Genomic DNA, 15,501 nt, shown 5'->3' on the forward strand with positions numbered 1-15,501 from the left:
ACATGGCTGCCCACCTTAATCATGCACATTGTATGCTTCTTCAGCAGCATCTGTGTTGTATGTAATTGCCATCGTATATTTCGTCTCTGCCACTCCCAGCCAAACGGCTGAATCAGTGAGGGCAAAAGGGGCAACAAAGGTGTGCTCATTGTCCCCAGGTGTGCACAGCCCCAGGACATCAAGGGGTATAGTGCAATAGAGTCCAGCTTCCATAGCAGGCATTTTCTCCAGGGGAACTGATCTTTGCAACCTGGAGACGAGTTGTCATTCCAGGAGATCTCCAGCCACCCCCTGGAGGCTGGCAACCTAGGCATGGTGCACATGGGCTCTGAAGAGAATGGGCAACTCAGATCAAACTGTTGTTCAATTTGTGTACTCTGGGGTTCTGAGAACATGCCCTGTACAGACCTTGAACAGCTCTATATCCTGGAGGAGTGTTCTAACATCATAAAACCACTCTGTTAGCTTTTGTGCAGGGTGAAAACGTAGTATGAGTCAAATTCCTATTTGCCAGTGTCATAGTCCAAGGGACAGTGTCACGGCAACAGGGTTTTTACTTAGAGCCAATATAATGCCTCATGCTACACCACGAAGCTTTAAGTTGCTTTGTGAGGCCGTTGCTTCTTCAGGTAGGTCACTCTAATTCCAATTTTGCACATGCAAAAATCGTGAATTGTCCAGAGACACTTAAGGAACAACAGGTTAACGGGCAGCTAGAGAAGAAAGATGTTCTTTCGGGAGCCAGTGGCTGTATATGTTGGGAAAGGGTGGGTGGGTAATAAGTCCTGGTTTTTCCAGCAATATTTATTTGTTTTGTTTTAGTTTTGTGGCTCTTCGGCCGCTCCTCTCAGCTCGAGAACTTTAGCCCTTTATGGTTCTTGACAAATACGTACCTCCATGAAGATGTGTCTCCAGTAGTTGTTATGAAAATAGAAGAATTACCAGGATCTCTCTACCTTCAAATGTGTTGGGAAGTATATGACATATACTTGCTAAAAACCGCAGCATGGTTTGCCACCATCATTTTTCATAGCAAGAAGCTCACTGTCTTTATCAGGGGTAGTCAAACTGCAGCCCTCCAGATGTCCATGGACTACAATTCCCAAGAGCCCCTGCCAGCGAATGCTGGCAGGGGCTCATGGGAATTGTAGTCCATGGACATCTGGAGGGCCGCAGTTTGGCTACCCCTGGTCTTTATAGTGTTGAAGGCAGAAATTGAACAGAGTAAGCCTTACCAAACTGCTGCTTGTCTGGATGAAACCATACCTGTGAGATTTCTGTCTGTCCTGTAGCTGTTAAAAGTGTAGGACCTGTGCAGAGGAAGACGATGGCAGCCCAGCTCACTAAAAAGCAGGCTGAAATCAGCGTTTCAGAAACAAATCACTCTCAGCACTGGCTTGGAATCCAAAACCATGAGGTTAACAATGGGTTGGTTTGCCAACCTCAGAGAGTGGAGCTTGGAGATCTTCTGGAATTAAAACTTATCTCCAGACGACAAAGATTGGTTGGGGGAGGGGGGGGAATGGCTGTTTTGGAGGGTAGACTGACTCTATGGAATTATGCACCCCACCCCCATCTCCCACCCTGAGGTAGCAATTTTATGATTTGTCTAGTGCAGGGGTAGTCAATCTGCGGCCCTCCAGATGTCCATCGACTACAATTCCCAGGAGCCCCTGCCAGCGAATGCTGGCAGGGGCTCCTGGGAATTGTAGTCCATGGACATCTGGAGGGCCGCAGTTGGACTACCCCTGGTCTAGTGGCTTTTGCTAGGCCTGGAATTCATCCTCCCCTCCCAAAGGAATGTCAGGGGGAGCTCCCAGAAGCCCCATCCTCACTCAGCCTTGAAGCCTGGCTGTGAAATACCAAGTTAATGTTGGTGTTTTAATATGATATTTGAAACGGGCTCAGTTCAGCTGAGGTGGTGATTCCATAGTGGCACGAAGGAGCATTCTGTTCCCTGGGTAATGAGCATTTCTCTGCCATGCATGAGCCAGTCGCTAAGTTACCTGCAGCTGCCAAGCCCTTACTCTGCCTTGTATCTTGGCTCCATTGTTTGCACAGGAGAAAGGCCTTTCGCTTTGTGAAAAGAAGCCGTTTGGCTCGAGTGGGGGGGGGGGGCAGGGCTGCTGCTGATTTAGCCCTTGGGTGCCATAGGGAAATCATTTTCTCTATTTGCATGTCCCTGAGAGACCAAACAAACAGCAGGATGATACCCTCCCATCCCAGTCAGTCCCTAAGTAGTCCTGCTGAGGCCACCCATTTCCTTGAGACCCAAAAAGAGTGTGAGAGTGTGCAGAGGCCATTGGCAGGGATGCCTCCGCTTCCAGCACCTGAGATCCCATGAGCAGAGGAGAGCACGGTTGGTTTGCAGGATCTGGCAGGTAACCAGAAAGGCCAACTCAATTTTTTTCTCTTCTTCTATGCTCTATTTTCTGTCCAAAGGCCGGGATATTTTTGAGGGTGTGATGCAAGGAAATCGTTTCTATAACATCCAATGGTACAAGTTTATTAACTTAGTTTTATTCTTTTTCTGGAAGGGAGATGAGGGAAGAAGAACCCTGCCTGGGGACCGTGTAAGGTTGCCAGTCCCCGGTTGAGGCTAGGGGATCCCCCTGTCTGGAGTCTTTCCTCCTGTTTTAAGGCTCTAAGAAACCACAGGGAGGGAACAACCAGGAAGTCCCTTCATCACCTGGAAGTGAAATCCGGACATGGGTGGGATCCTCTGTTTTTTGCACAAAACTCTATAATAAGAAGCTAATTCTACCATAGAGATTTTGCCCACAAACCAGAACATCACCCCCAACATCCTGGACATGGTACGTCACTTCCGGGTGACACAGGCACATTGTGCTTACTTTCTGGTTCTTCCCTTCTAGTTCCTGGTAAGTTGCCCCTATCCCCTGCCTGCGGGTCTGACAGACCCATCCTAGGACCATGGGATCTAGAAAGCACCTGTCCAGTCACTGCTTCCTTGTACCAGTTGTTTTCTTGGAAGATGACCAATCCAAGCACCTGAAGGTGTGGTTATAGGGTTGGTCTGGAGGGTGGACCCTATGGACTGATACTTCACTCATGTCCCCCAATCCAAAATCTCCAGGACAGTGGCAGCCCAGCTCACCGAAAAGGAGCCTGAAATCAGAGTTGCTAATTAGACATATCTTTATTACGGTCATCACCAAATGAGTTGCTAATTATTCTCAGCACCATAAGGTTAATGATACATTATTTATTTGTTTATTTATTAGTTAGTTAGTTAGATTTATATACTGCCTCTCCCATCAAGCTGGCTCGCGGCAGTTCACAATAAAACATCATATAAAGCATCAGTCTAAAACACTCCATAACAACCTTGGGTTGTGGAGCACATGCACATGTGTGCATTGCCAGGCACACATGTACACTGATTCTTTTTAGCTCTTTCGAGTATTTCTGGCTTATATTGGTTTGCCTTCAGGCATTTTTTTCTTTTTTTATTTAATACATTTTAAAATTTCACCTTCCCTTCAAGGAGCTCAGAGTAGTATACACAGCACTTACCTGCTATTTTATGCCTATGGCAACCCTGTACATTTGGTTAGGCTGACTGGCCTGAGGTTGAGTGGGGATTTGACTGCAAGCCACTCAGATCCTAGACCCAGGCTCTAACCTAAAGGTAAAGGTAAAGGGATCCCCTGTGCAAGCACTGGGTCATGTCTGACCGTTGGGGTGACGCCCTCCAGCGTTTTCATGGCAGATTCAACACGGGGTGGTTTGCCAGTGCCTTCCCCAGTCATTACCATTTACCCCCCAGCAAGCTGGGTACTCATTTTACCGACCTCGGAAGGATGGAAGGCTGAGTCGACCTTGAGCCGGCTGCTGGGATTGAACTCCCAGCCTCATGGGCAGAGCTTTCAGACTGCATGTCTGCTGCCTTACCACTCTGCGCCACAAGAGGCTCTAACCTAGGGGTAGTCAAACTGCGGCCCTCCAGATGTCCATGGACTTCAATTCCCAGGAGCCCCTGCCAGCAAATGCTGGCAGGGGCTCCTGGGAATTGTAGTCCATGGACATCTGGAGGGCCGCAGTTTGACTACCCCTGTAGCTCATCGCATTGGCTGCCTAGAACAGGGCTGCAACACAAATAGGGTCCAATGGCACCTCTTAAGGCCAACAAAGATATATTTGTGAGGTCTTGAGTGCATGCTCTCTTCCTCAGACTAGAATAGGGCTGGTTAGGAATATAAAACCTGGATGATAAATATGAGTCTCGTTCTTTAATTATTATTTTTTTCTATATCCTCTTGGAAAGCATCACTACTCTAATGCACGCGGGAAGCGGAACCAGCTGTTCGACTGCGGCTCTCAAATCAAGAGTGTTTCAAATATTAAACAGAGAAGAACAGATTGTGTAGTTGATGTCTGCCCTATCACCAAAATGCCATATACTTAGGGTTGCCAACCTCCAGGCGGTGGCTAGGTAAATAAATCTATCTCTTGCTATTCCAGCTGATCTCCGGGCAACAGAGATCAGTTCACCAGGAGAGCGGCCCCTTCCAAAGGCAAACTGCTGTAATGTATACAAATAGCCTCTTGGGATACGTTTCTGCTTTGCGTGGCCTTTAGATTTGGCCGTGCAGGGTTCTTGTATGGAAGTTAGTGGCTGAGCAAGCTTATTGAGAGGCTGACTAAAAGAAGGCCCAGCCAGAGAGCGAATGAGGCAGAAAGCTAAATAAAAAATACCTTCTTAAGTTGAAGCAAAGCAGGCGTGTCCTGTTGTTTTCAATATTTAATGGACTCCGGCATTATTCCCCATTGAAATCCCCCCCCCTCTTCCAAACACACCTTCCTCAGGCAAGACAGCTAAGTACCAAGCTGCTTAAAAGAATAAAACAGTTTTATTATGAAAAGAAATAACTGTGTAGAAAGAGAGGAGAGAGAGAGAGAGACATGTAACTGTTTAACTGTTCTTTGTTCATTCTCTATGTCAGGGGTAGTCAAACTGCGGCCCTCCAGATGTCCATGGACTACAATTCCCAGGCAGGGGCTCCTGGGAATTGTATTCCATGGACATCTGGAGGGCCGCAGTTTGACTACCCCTGCTCTATGTTCTCAAGGCAAGCAGGAAGGCAGTGGACTCAAAAGAGAAGGAAGTCTCCTATTGAATCCAATCAGGACACTGGAGCAGATTATTTTATAAGCATCAGGAAGTTCCTGTTCTAACTATGCTAATTACACAAATGTGCCCGGAACGATATTCTTCACATGCCTTCAAATGATGCACACCACAGATCTTTCATACTCCAACAAAAATCGTCAGGATTTCCTAACCTTGAACTGGCCACCCTACATTTACTGGTTTCCTTTTGCGGCTAGATGGTCCCAGGCAGCACGGAGTGCCTTCCTCCTCCTCTTCCCTTTGCACTTTCATGGAGGAACACACACTAGCTGCACCGTCTCTGGAAATTTTGGTGCTGCTCGGGGAGTGCTTGGTGGGAAGAATGTGGGTGTGTTTGTTAAATGCATAAATGATGTTTATCAGGTGGTGGTACAAGTTGGCAGGGACAATCTGGAGGTGGGTGAACTCAACGAGTTGTGAGCTGTTGGGAAAGTTGGTAACAATTAGAAAAAAAGAGGAAGATTTAGTATGCTAGGGCCTGGGGCTGTGAAGGATTAAAGACTCCCCACCACCACCACCACCACCAAGATTCTCAGTTTTTTTTTTACACCCCCCCCCCCAAATGACAGGAAGTTCTTGATGGGTTTTGTAGGAGTAGTTCCCTTGGGAAGACTGAATAGGGTTCCATTCTTCTAAATACAGCTTCAAAGGGTAGAGATTGGTTTGAGATCATACTAGGATAGAGAACATGAGATTTCTGGTGTCTACATAAATGTTTATTCAAGTGGGTAACCCTGTTAGTCTGAAGTAGCACAACACAATTTGAATCCAATAGCACCTTTAAGCAAAGATTTATTCAAGGGGTGAGCTTTCATGGACATCTGGGCATTTACACATGTAGTAGGGATACTAACAGGGCCAACTTCTCTAGTAGGTTCAGCGCCTAGGGCCCACAATATCTTTAGGGGGGCACACAAATATTTAAATTTCTTTTAAAAATAGAAGAAAATATAAACTTGTAGGGTCAAAGCAAATGTTTTAATTTTTTTTTCTCACATCAGAAAAGGGAAAAGAAATTTTACGGCCAATGAAAATCTATTAAACAATCTTTAAACAAGAAAAAATGTTGAAGTATTTAAAGTTATATCAAAAATAATATTATGGTGGAGGAACCCCAGCCACCCCAACATTATCGTGGGGACTGATCTGGATTATCTTTTTTCCTTTATTATTTCCTTTCTTGAGCCAGCTTGGTGCCCACCGCTATCAGCAATAATAATAGTAATAGTAATACATTCCTTAGTTCCGTTCGTGGCCTGTCAATTTTGATCTAACACAAGAAGGTTACTTGCTATGACGTCAGCATTCTTCTTTTTAGGGATGAAGCAAAGTTTCATACAAAGAACAGGATCAAGACCTGTTTTATTTTAAATTTCGTTTAATGTCACTTTGAACAGAAAAACTTTCCTCGTCGTAATCTGACAAAAAAAAAATCCTCTGCATTTCTTCCTTGTCCAGCAGTTCTCGTAGTACTACCCAACCCACTTCTATAATTCAGCTTTCTACCGTGGCAAGCCGCAATAGTGCAAAATTAAACATATTTGCATAATTGCCTTAATCTGCATAATAGCTTCTGTCACAGAACTTGAGTTTGCTGCCTGCAAAATAATTGAGGTTCTTTCTTGCAGAACTTGGCACTTTCGTGTTCTTTTCATATATATATATATATGCTGGTAACAAAACCCATTGTGGGAATAAAGACAATGGGCTGTAGTAAAGTTTGGGGAGGGGGGAGCTCGAAAGCAAGGTTTGACTGATGGGGAGGCAACCTGAAGGTGGGAGAAAGAACACACCCCTCACACCCACCTTCCCCACCCCACATCTTCTCTTCAGCCACCACTAGGATTTCTCTCACTTCCCCTCCCTCCTTCCCCCCCTCAACCACTTTTATATAGTAGAATATCACCTCTCTTTGCTTCATATACATGTATAACCTCTCTTAGTTTGCTTACATGCCCCTTACCTGGCTATCATAAACTTATTGTCATGTGCCACGCCTGGCCTGTGCCCGCTTGGTCATTTCTCCCATCCTGAACAGGCCCATAGGAGACCCCTTGGAAGCAGCCCTTCTTCTGTTCCCTTTACCCTACAGAGAGAGGCTCTATGGGTGTTCTTCTTGTGGTATGCATGACAATCCTCTAGTGCAGGGGTAGTCAACCTGTGGTCCTTCAGATGTTCGTGGACTACAATTCCCATGAGCCCCTGCCAGCGGTTGCTGGCAGGGGCTCATGGGAATTGTAGTCCATGAACATCTGGAGGACCACAGGTTGACTACCCCTGCTCTAGTGGAACTAACGCTTGCATGCTAGTTAGACTGACTGTCGCCTGTTTCGGCACCCCATTAGATCAAACCTGGGCCTAGTCTGCACACAATAGATAATGCACTTTCAATGCACTTTAGAAGTAGATTTTCCTGTTCTGCACTGGAAAATCCAGCTGCCAAAGCACATTGAAAGGGCATTATCCTTCGTGTGCAGACTAGGCTCTGGTTATTATGGGAAAGTGGATTTCCCACCTGAATTTGGTTTCAGGGTTGGTGGTGCAGAGTCCATGAGTAAAACTGGCCATGAGCTCATTAGTTCTTTGTCTTCAACAATCTGTTGCTGCTGATTTCCTGTAGAAGAAGAAGAAGAAGAGTTGGTTCTTATATGCCGCTTTTCCCTACCCGAAGGAGGCTCAAAGCGGCTTACAGTCGCCTTCCCTTTCCTCTCCCCACAACAGACACCCTGTGGGGTGGGTGAGGCTGAGAGAGCGCTGATATCACTGCCTGGTCAGAACAGTTTTATCAGTGCCGTGGCGAGCCCAAGGTCACCCAGCTGGCTGCATGTGGGGGAGCGTAGAATCGAACCTGGCATGCCAGATTAGAAGTCCACACTCCTAACCACTACACCAAACTGGCTCTCCCCTGCCATTCTGTAGATCCTGCCATTCCCTTCAATATAGCTTAGGTTTTCCTAGTACCTGGGACTCCTGTGTGTTCGTCTTCAGGGGCTTGTGGGGCTGTACCCCAGGGTCATGATCCTTATGCTTAACTCCTCATATCTATCGTATTTTATGCAAATAGGGCCTTGATATGGTTTCAGCCCGATAGCACAAGCGGTGCTTTTCATGTAAAAAGCAGGCTCGATGAAGCAGCTCCTGTGAAAACTGGAAATGGATGCTCCCAAGGACACCACAAGCAAGCCGTTCAGAACTGCACAAGTGAACGAGACAGCACAGTCTGAGGTACTGACAAAATCTGCTTTTTCCTTTGTCAAATCCCCTTTTCAGTTGTGCTCCATAAGCAGTGCTTGTCATCACCTGGAAGAAGAACAGCTCCCTGAAGGAGTCCCCACGCGGCTTGCAAACACCTTTCCCTTCCTCTCCCCACAACATACACACTGGGAGGTAGCCAGGATCCTCCTGCCCAGGAATCTCCCCGGGGATTGGAGAACTATGAACAGTGGCACCCCTCATCAAGTGGTGCCCAGGACACGTGCCGCATCCTAGATATGCCCCTGCTGGTAGGAAAGACCTTTCTCTGCTTGAGCCCTTAGCGATCTGCTGCCAGTCATGCCCAATGACACTGGGCTAGATGGGAGCACCGATCTGATGCAGTAGAGCAGGGGTAGTCAAACTGCGGCCCTCCAGATGTCCATGGACTACAATTCCCAGGAGCCCCTGGGAATTGTAGTCCATGGACATCTGGAGGGCCGCAGTTTGACTACCCCTGCAGTAGGGATACGAGGCAATTTCACATGTTATGGATTAGAAAGAGCCACCCTTTTTCTTTTCTAATCCCAAAAATTTGTGAGGGGAGAGACATGATTCCTTTTACCACTAGGGAAGAGTAACAACTCCAAACATAACTTGTTTTTTCAAAGAAAATTGGGCAAAGAGTCATATGTGCAGTAGCCAAGCGATGCCTATTCACAGAAACATTCAGCAATTAATCAGGGTGTAGATGTTGGGAGATGTGAAAAGGCCCACATGGTTTCAAAAGATGCTGATCACGCCTTTTCCCTACCCGGTGGAATGATCACTAATAGCCATGTAGTCTCCAGGTTACATGACAGCTATGACCATTATCATAATTACTACATACATGCACCTATTATAATCATGACTTTAAATTATTATAATTATAGCATTATTCAGACATCACATGCTTTAATTTTCTCATCGATGCACTGACATGCTCTGATGCGTGGCACATGTACATAGAAGTCGCTTCTTGCAGGTCCGATACAATTCTCCACTGGTAATCAGGGGTCAGTATTCATGTTACGAAGCCCCTCAGTTTAATGAGCAATGATACAGTTACTTTGGAAGTAAGTCCAGTAAATACATATAGAAGTTCGATAACTGGCCTGCCCACTCAAAACGAATCCTCCCAGGGCTTAGGTTTGGTTTGAACAAATTAGGAGTATCCTACTAACCCTTTCCCCTGGCTTGTTTCCTGTGCCCACTGTTGTGTATGCAGTTCCTTGAGATCTGAGTTAGGATCGTAAAGCACCCAGTGCCGAACTTGAGATCCCGGCTAGGATCATAAAAACCACCAATGGGAAACAAGTTAAAGCTGTTCTGTAACCAATGTTCTATAACCAATGAGAGACCTCTGCTTAGGACCAATGAGGTTACTGAGTGGAGAGATCTTTTTGTTCAGGGTCTGTATATATTGGGTAAGTTTAGGGAACTTAGTTCAGTGTCTTTTACTTGGGTCAATAAACAGCTGAGATGAACTATCAGTGTCCTGGTCTTTGAACCCACGGATTTAACACCCACTGTCCCCCATCTACCATCAGATCTACTCATTAGCTCTGTCTATGGAATTTCATTCTTTCTTGAATTTCTTGAACTAATTCTTCTTCATTTTATGCCTGTAGTTAAGTCCAGTAGCTCCCGAGAGTTTCTCGGATGGGGATGAAGATTTTTTCTCCGGGCTAAGTCCTGAGGAGGCAGAATGTTTAGAGTACTTGCTGCAAACTATCCACACCGTGGAAGGGGAGATCTTGCAAGACGATGGCGGTAAGGAGAGAGTGGCAGAACACGGTCTCTTTTCCTGGCGTTTTGACGGTCTAGTAAGCTCACTTAGGTTCCATCATTCAGCTGCCTGTTGTCAAACAATAAATGAAATTCAATCCGTTCAGCTCTCTGCAAGCCTCTTTACCACGGTATTCAGGCCTGTCAAGGGATTTCAGGCTGAACCCCATGGGTCCCCAGGCAAAGAATGTGCAAATAAACCAGCCCCGTTTTAAAAATATAAATATGTTTTATTAAGGAGATATTTGAAAATATAATTCAATATATCTAGCAAACACAGCACGACGTTCTGTCTAAAACAACAGGCAACTGTCATATCCCGTCTCCTGTGGCTCAGGAAGGTAGGCTTGCGGTGGTAGTCAAACTGCGGCCCTCCAGATGTCCATGGACTACAATTCCCAAGAGCCCCTGCCAGCGAATGCTGGCAGGGGCTCATGGGAATTGTAGTCCATGGACATCTGGAAGGCGCAGTTTGACTACCCCTGGCTTAGGGCGTAGTTGGGTCAGTTCGACCCCTCCTTCAACCCCCCTCCCCACCTATGCATTCCTGGTTCCCTTTCATCTGTGGTTTACAACCAGTTAACACATATGCCCATTCCCCCCCCATTGGGAACTGGGTCTTATCTGTCAGTGTCCTTGGTTTGCAGAGAGGCAACAAAACAGCCAGCTGTGTGCCATCCGGCATCCGGGGAAGGAGATGTCTCAAGATTCAAGTAGGTAGCCGTGTTGGTCTGAAGTAGCACAACAAAATCAGAGTCCAGTGGCACCTTTAAGACCAACAAAGATTTATTCAAGGCGTGAGCTTTCGAGGTGCAAGCACTCTCCCTCAGACTATGAGCTACCATCATGACAGTGGAAGTTCTTAGAGACTGTTTCTAAGTCCCTAGCATCTAAATGCGAAGGCTCCCTTTTGTTACTAGTAGCCCCTGATAGACCTCTCCTCCATGACTTTCTTCCATCTGCGTTGTCCACAAGCACTACCTGCTCCTAACTGCTTTGGTCTGCCTTCCTTGGTGTACAGGTGCTGAGATCCAGCACAACCAGACCAGCAAGCAGCAAAGCATTTCCAAAGAGGCAGTCCCATCCAAGCCTGTATCCAAGATGAAAATGATCAAGGCCCTTTCGGAGGAATCCTTTGACATCGGTCTGAGGAGAAGGCCTGAACCTCCTGCACTGGGAAGTTCTCACTCCTCTCATTTCAAGAAGTTTGACACAATAATGAAGTCCGGGGTCAACGTCCAAGAGCTTCGCTCTCGTTTCCTCCTCCACCTTGACAGCTCTGCAGAGGTCAAGGAATCACCAGAGGCTGCGGCAAGAACAATGAAGCGAGATGGACTGTTGTCTGGAGGCCAGAAATCTCCTCGGGATGAAGCACTCAGGAAACTAGGCCTGCTTCAGAGAAATGCCAGTTTCCCTACTGCAAAAGGCCTTCCTCTTATGATTGTGTCAGGTCAGCATGATCAGATGCCACTTTCTGAGGCTACTCTGAGCTCCATTAACACCTCTGGAGAGCCTGTAGAAAGACAAGTAAGTGTTAGTGCCCAAGAAAAAGTGCTTCTTCCATAGGAGCTGAACTTCAGTAATTTCTAGGGTTGCAGCCTAAAGGGGGTGGAGATCTGGGATTAAAAATGACCTCCAGGCAGCAGAGATCGCTTTACCTGTGAGATCACTTTACCTGGAGAAAATGGCCATTTTGGAAGGCGGATTCTATGACATTATTCCCGATTGAAACCCCTTCCTTTCCTAAGTCCTCCCCTCCTCAGGCTCTAACTCCAAGGGCCATTCCGCACCCGATAAATATAGTGAAATACTCACCTTATGCAGATGCCATAAGTTGACATGGGGGCTGCAGTTTGTTTTGTAATTTTTTAAATTATTTAAATTTATTTATATCTCACCTTTCTCTCTATTGGGGACCTAAAGTGGCTGACATAATTTTCCTTTTTTTTTTCTTCTGTTTATATCCACAACTCTGTGAGGTAGGTTGGGCTAAGAGACTGTGGCTGGTCCAAGGTCATCCAATGATCTTCCATGGCATGAGTGAGGATTCGAACCCTGGATCTCACAGATCCTAATCCTGGGGTGGCCAAACTGTGGCTCTCCAGATGTCCAGGGACTACAATTCCCATGAGCTCTGTCAACATTGGCAACATGTACACCGCTGGACCATCTTGTGTAAAGATTCCTTAGCTAGCGTTCTAGCCCACAAATGTTCAGGAGGAAAGCAGACATAGAAATATTTTAAACATATCTTCTCTTCCACTTAATGTTTCTGGTAAGGGCTAGGAGGAGGAGCTGGTCACATGGCTTAAGTGCCACTCAGCACTTAACACCCAATCAGAGCGGCTGTCCCGCCCTTGAGTGCCTCCTCCTCCTACCGGCTTGTCTATATGTCCAGCAGCCAGCCAATCGCCTTCTGTCCCCCACCCCTGACCACCACCGATCACCCCTCCTCCTTCCACTTTCCTCTGAGGCTTGGAGACTGCAGATCCCTGCTGCATGAGAGCTGCCCCTGCCGGTGAGTTCCCTAACAGCTGACTGCAGCCTTCCCAGGTCGTGGGGGGAGGGGGAGGCCATCCACAGAATTATTCCACCCCCCCCAATCTAGCTCCTATTGTATTGCCAACCTCTGGCTGCAAAAGAAAGGCCCTCTGTTAACCCAGATAGAGGAACTCAAATAGCATATATTCACCTCTTTTTGTGACAACCAAGTTAAATCATCGATATAAGACAGTGGTTATATTGATATAAGAAAGCTATTTTTCAAAATTAAGAGGTGGCTTATCTTCGTGACTTCCTTGTCTAGGCATACAATGTTCTGTCAGAGTTCCAGGGCTATGGAAAAACACACCTCGAAGACAATTTTCTCAAACATGGACAGCCCAACACCAACCTGCTAACAGACTTCTTAGTAGGAGTTTGTGTTTGCCAGGTACCAAAGGGCTACCACATGCCTACCACCAAGGAAGGCTTGAACCCAACAAAACAGGCCTAAAGGCATTTCTGTGATAAAAGCCATTTTCAGAAGAAAAACGGAGTGGCATTTTCCATTGTTCCATCCAGACAAAACAATTCAGGTGCTGGCTAGAAACTGAGATCAAGATGACCTGTGAAGTTTGAAATCTAGAGCTCTTACAAACAACAGGAAGTGCTGCCAAAAGCTCTTAATAGGAGAAGTGGGGAGTTGTGGGAGATAAGAAGAGTTGGTTCTTATATGCCGCTTTTCTCTCCCTGAAGGAATCTCAAAGTGCCTTACAGTCGCCTTCCCTTTCCTCCCCCCACAACAGACACCCTGTGAGGGAGGTAAGGCTAAGAGAGCCCTGAGATTACTGAAGAAGAAGAGTTGGTTCTTATATGCCGATTTTCTCTAGCAAAGGAGTCTCAAAGCAGCTTACATTTGCCTTCCCTTTCCTCTCCCCATGACAGACACCCTTTGAGGGAGGTGAGGCTGAGAGAGCCCTGAGATTACTCCTCGACCGCACAGCTTTATCAGTGCTGTGGTGAGCCCAAGGGCACCCAGCTGATTATATATGGGGAATCAAACCCGGCTCGCCAGATTAGAAGTCTGCACTCGTAACCACTACACCAAGCTGGCTCTCAGCTTTATCAGTACTGTGGCGAGCCCAAAGTCACCCAGTGGGCTGCATGTGGAGGAGCAGGTACCTGGCCAAGTCGGAGCTCTTGACCACTGCACCAAGAAACGAAGGAGGAAAAGGAACTTCACTTAAGACACCATAATTACAGCTTAATTTCTCTAACAGAAAATTAGGCTCTTTGAAAATCAAGAAGAGTTAATGATTAGCAGGATTCACAATGCCAATGTACCTAACCATAAGGAACCAGGCCAGAGAGAAAGAAACCTTTGCTAGCTTTTAAACAAGTCTTCCACAGAATGGGGAAATAAGTAAAATATTTGTTTCCATAAGGAATATATACGTTTCTATAAAAGTCTTCATGGCTAGACAGCTGATAATGAATAGCAAAAAGGGGGGAAGTTTTGGGACATATTTGAATACTGACCAACACAGGCCTTTTTCTCCAGCTTTGTTTGCAGTTGGTGATGTATTTTAAATGCTATTTACCTGTAACTATGAATCATGAAGCTATAGTATGCCATGTAAGGCTATACATCCATCCACAATTACATATAATAACTGCTTATAGATTCAAATGGGTAGCCATGTTGGTCTGAAGCTGCAGAACAAATTTAGAGTCCAGTGGCTCCTTTAAGACCTCTAAGTTTGTTCTAATACGTGCTTCTTTTATGCACACCATACACTATTGTATCTATTACTACTAATAACCAGGAGCTCGTCAAGGGATGGCTTGGGGGGAAACTAAGGCATAAAGAATGCTCATTGTTGTGTATGTAGACATTAAAAGACTGTGCAAGGACTTGGAGCTAGAGTCATGAGGCTGAGATTTGCCAGCCCTGGGTCCTTAACCAATAGCAGAACAAACTATTGGGCCAATCAAAAGGCAGACGAAAGGCCCAATCACAGGCCTCTGAGAAGGACCAATCATGTGCTTTGGCAGGAGTATATAAGTTCCACTGTTTAATCCTTTGTTGTACAGTATTTCTGGTTCCAATAAAGTTGTTGGAGCTGCGTGTCTGTGCCTTACTGAACTCATGGATTTAATCATCGCATAAGGTTGGATCTTAAAACGGATGTTATCAGGAGACGGGTCACGTCAACAGTGGTAGGCCAAATTAGAAGTGGCTTTAGGAACGGTTCCAGCCCTGGACAACTTGACCCAGTAGAGTTGGGGTGACCTTGGCAAGGGTAAACCCTGACAGGACCCGTATGTTTTTCATGAACCTATAATAATTTTTGCAAATAATGGTATGTCGTTTTTGGTTAAGGTGACCAGAATAGTGGCGGTGCGTTTGGTGGTGGTGGGGTACGTGCGGCGGCCTCCCTCCCTCTCTTTGGCCTCACCTCGCTTCCCACGTGCCTCTCCCTTGAACCTCCTATGCGCCTTTTGTGCACCTGAGTGGTGTCGGCTCCGGCTGGCTGGCCACTGGCGGGACATTTGAGGACCCGGGCGGGACCTGGGGCGAAGACCAGGGAAACGAGTGTGTCCCGGGATTCTTGGGATGGATGGGCAGCTTATTTTTGGTAGAAATCCAAGAGTAGTTGGAAGAATCTGATTGGGCTAGAAGAGTGGGCAGACAAGCAGAATAGAGTATAAGAATAGGGGAATACCCATGGGGGGCTTCCTTCCTGTCTTTCAGGTAGTCATCTGAAGGCAAACCTCATGGAGGAAAGGCCTTTTCCTACCAAGTCACCTTTGGACCAACTTTTAATGAACTCCATTACCCT

The 15,501-nt window shown here is 46.4% G+C and overlaps 1 protein-coding gene across 2 annotated transcripts; it reads left to right on the forward strand.

Annotated features, from left to right (window-relative positions):
- Positions 1-505: 505 nt before the first annotated feature.
- Positions 506-14,767, forward strand: LOC143831682 (uncharacterized). 2 transcript variants are annotated; one of them, XM_077324895.1, is made up of 4 exons: positions 506-629; positions 8,220-8,380; positions 10,021-10,162; positions 11,199-14,767. In XM_077324895.1, the coding sequence occupies exons 2-4, from the start codon at positions 8,309-8,311 to the stop codon at positions 11,741-11,743; spliced, it is 759 nt and encodes a 252-aa protein (XP_077181010.1). In that variant the 5' UTR covers positions 506-629; positions 8,220-8,308; the 3' UTR covers positions 11,744-14,767. The 2 variants fall into 2 exon arrangements, with proteins under 2 accessions (XP_077181010.1, XP_077181011.1); XM_077324896.1 differs by lacking the exon at positions 506-629 and adding an exon at positions 2,193-2,381.
- Positions 14,768-15,501: the final 734 nt, after the last annotated feature.

This window comes from Paroedura picta, chromosome 3, assembly GCF_049243985.1.
Source record: "Paroedura picta isolate Pp20150507F chromosome 3, Ppicta_v3.0, whole genome shotgun sequence".
Classification (NCBI taxonomy): domain Eukaryota; kingdom Metazoa; phylum Chordata; class Lepidosauria; order Squamata; family Gekkonidae; genus Paroedura; species Paroedura picta.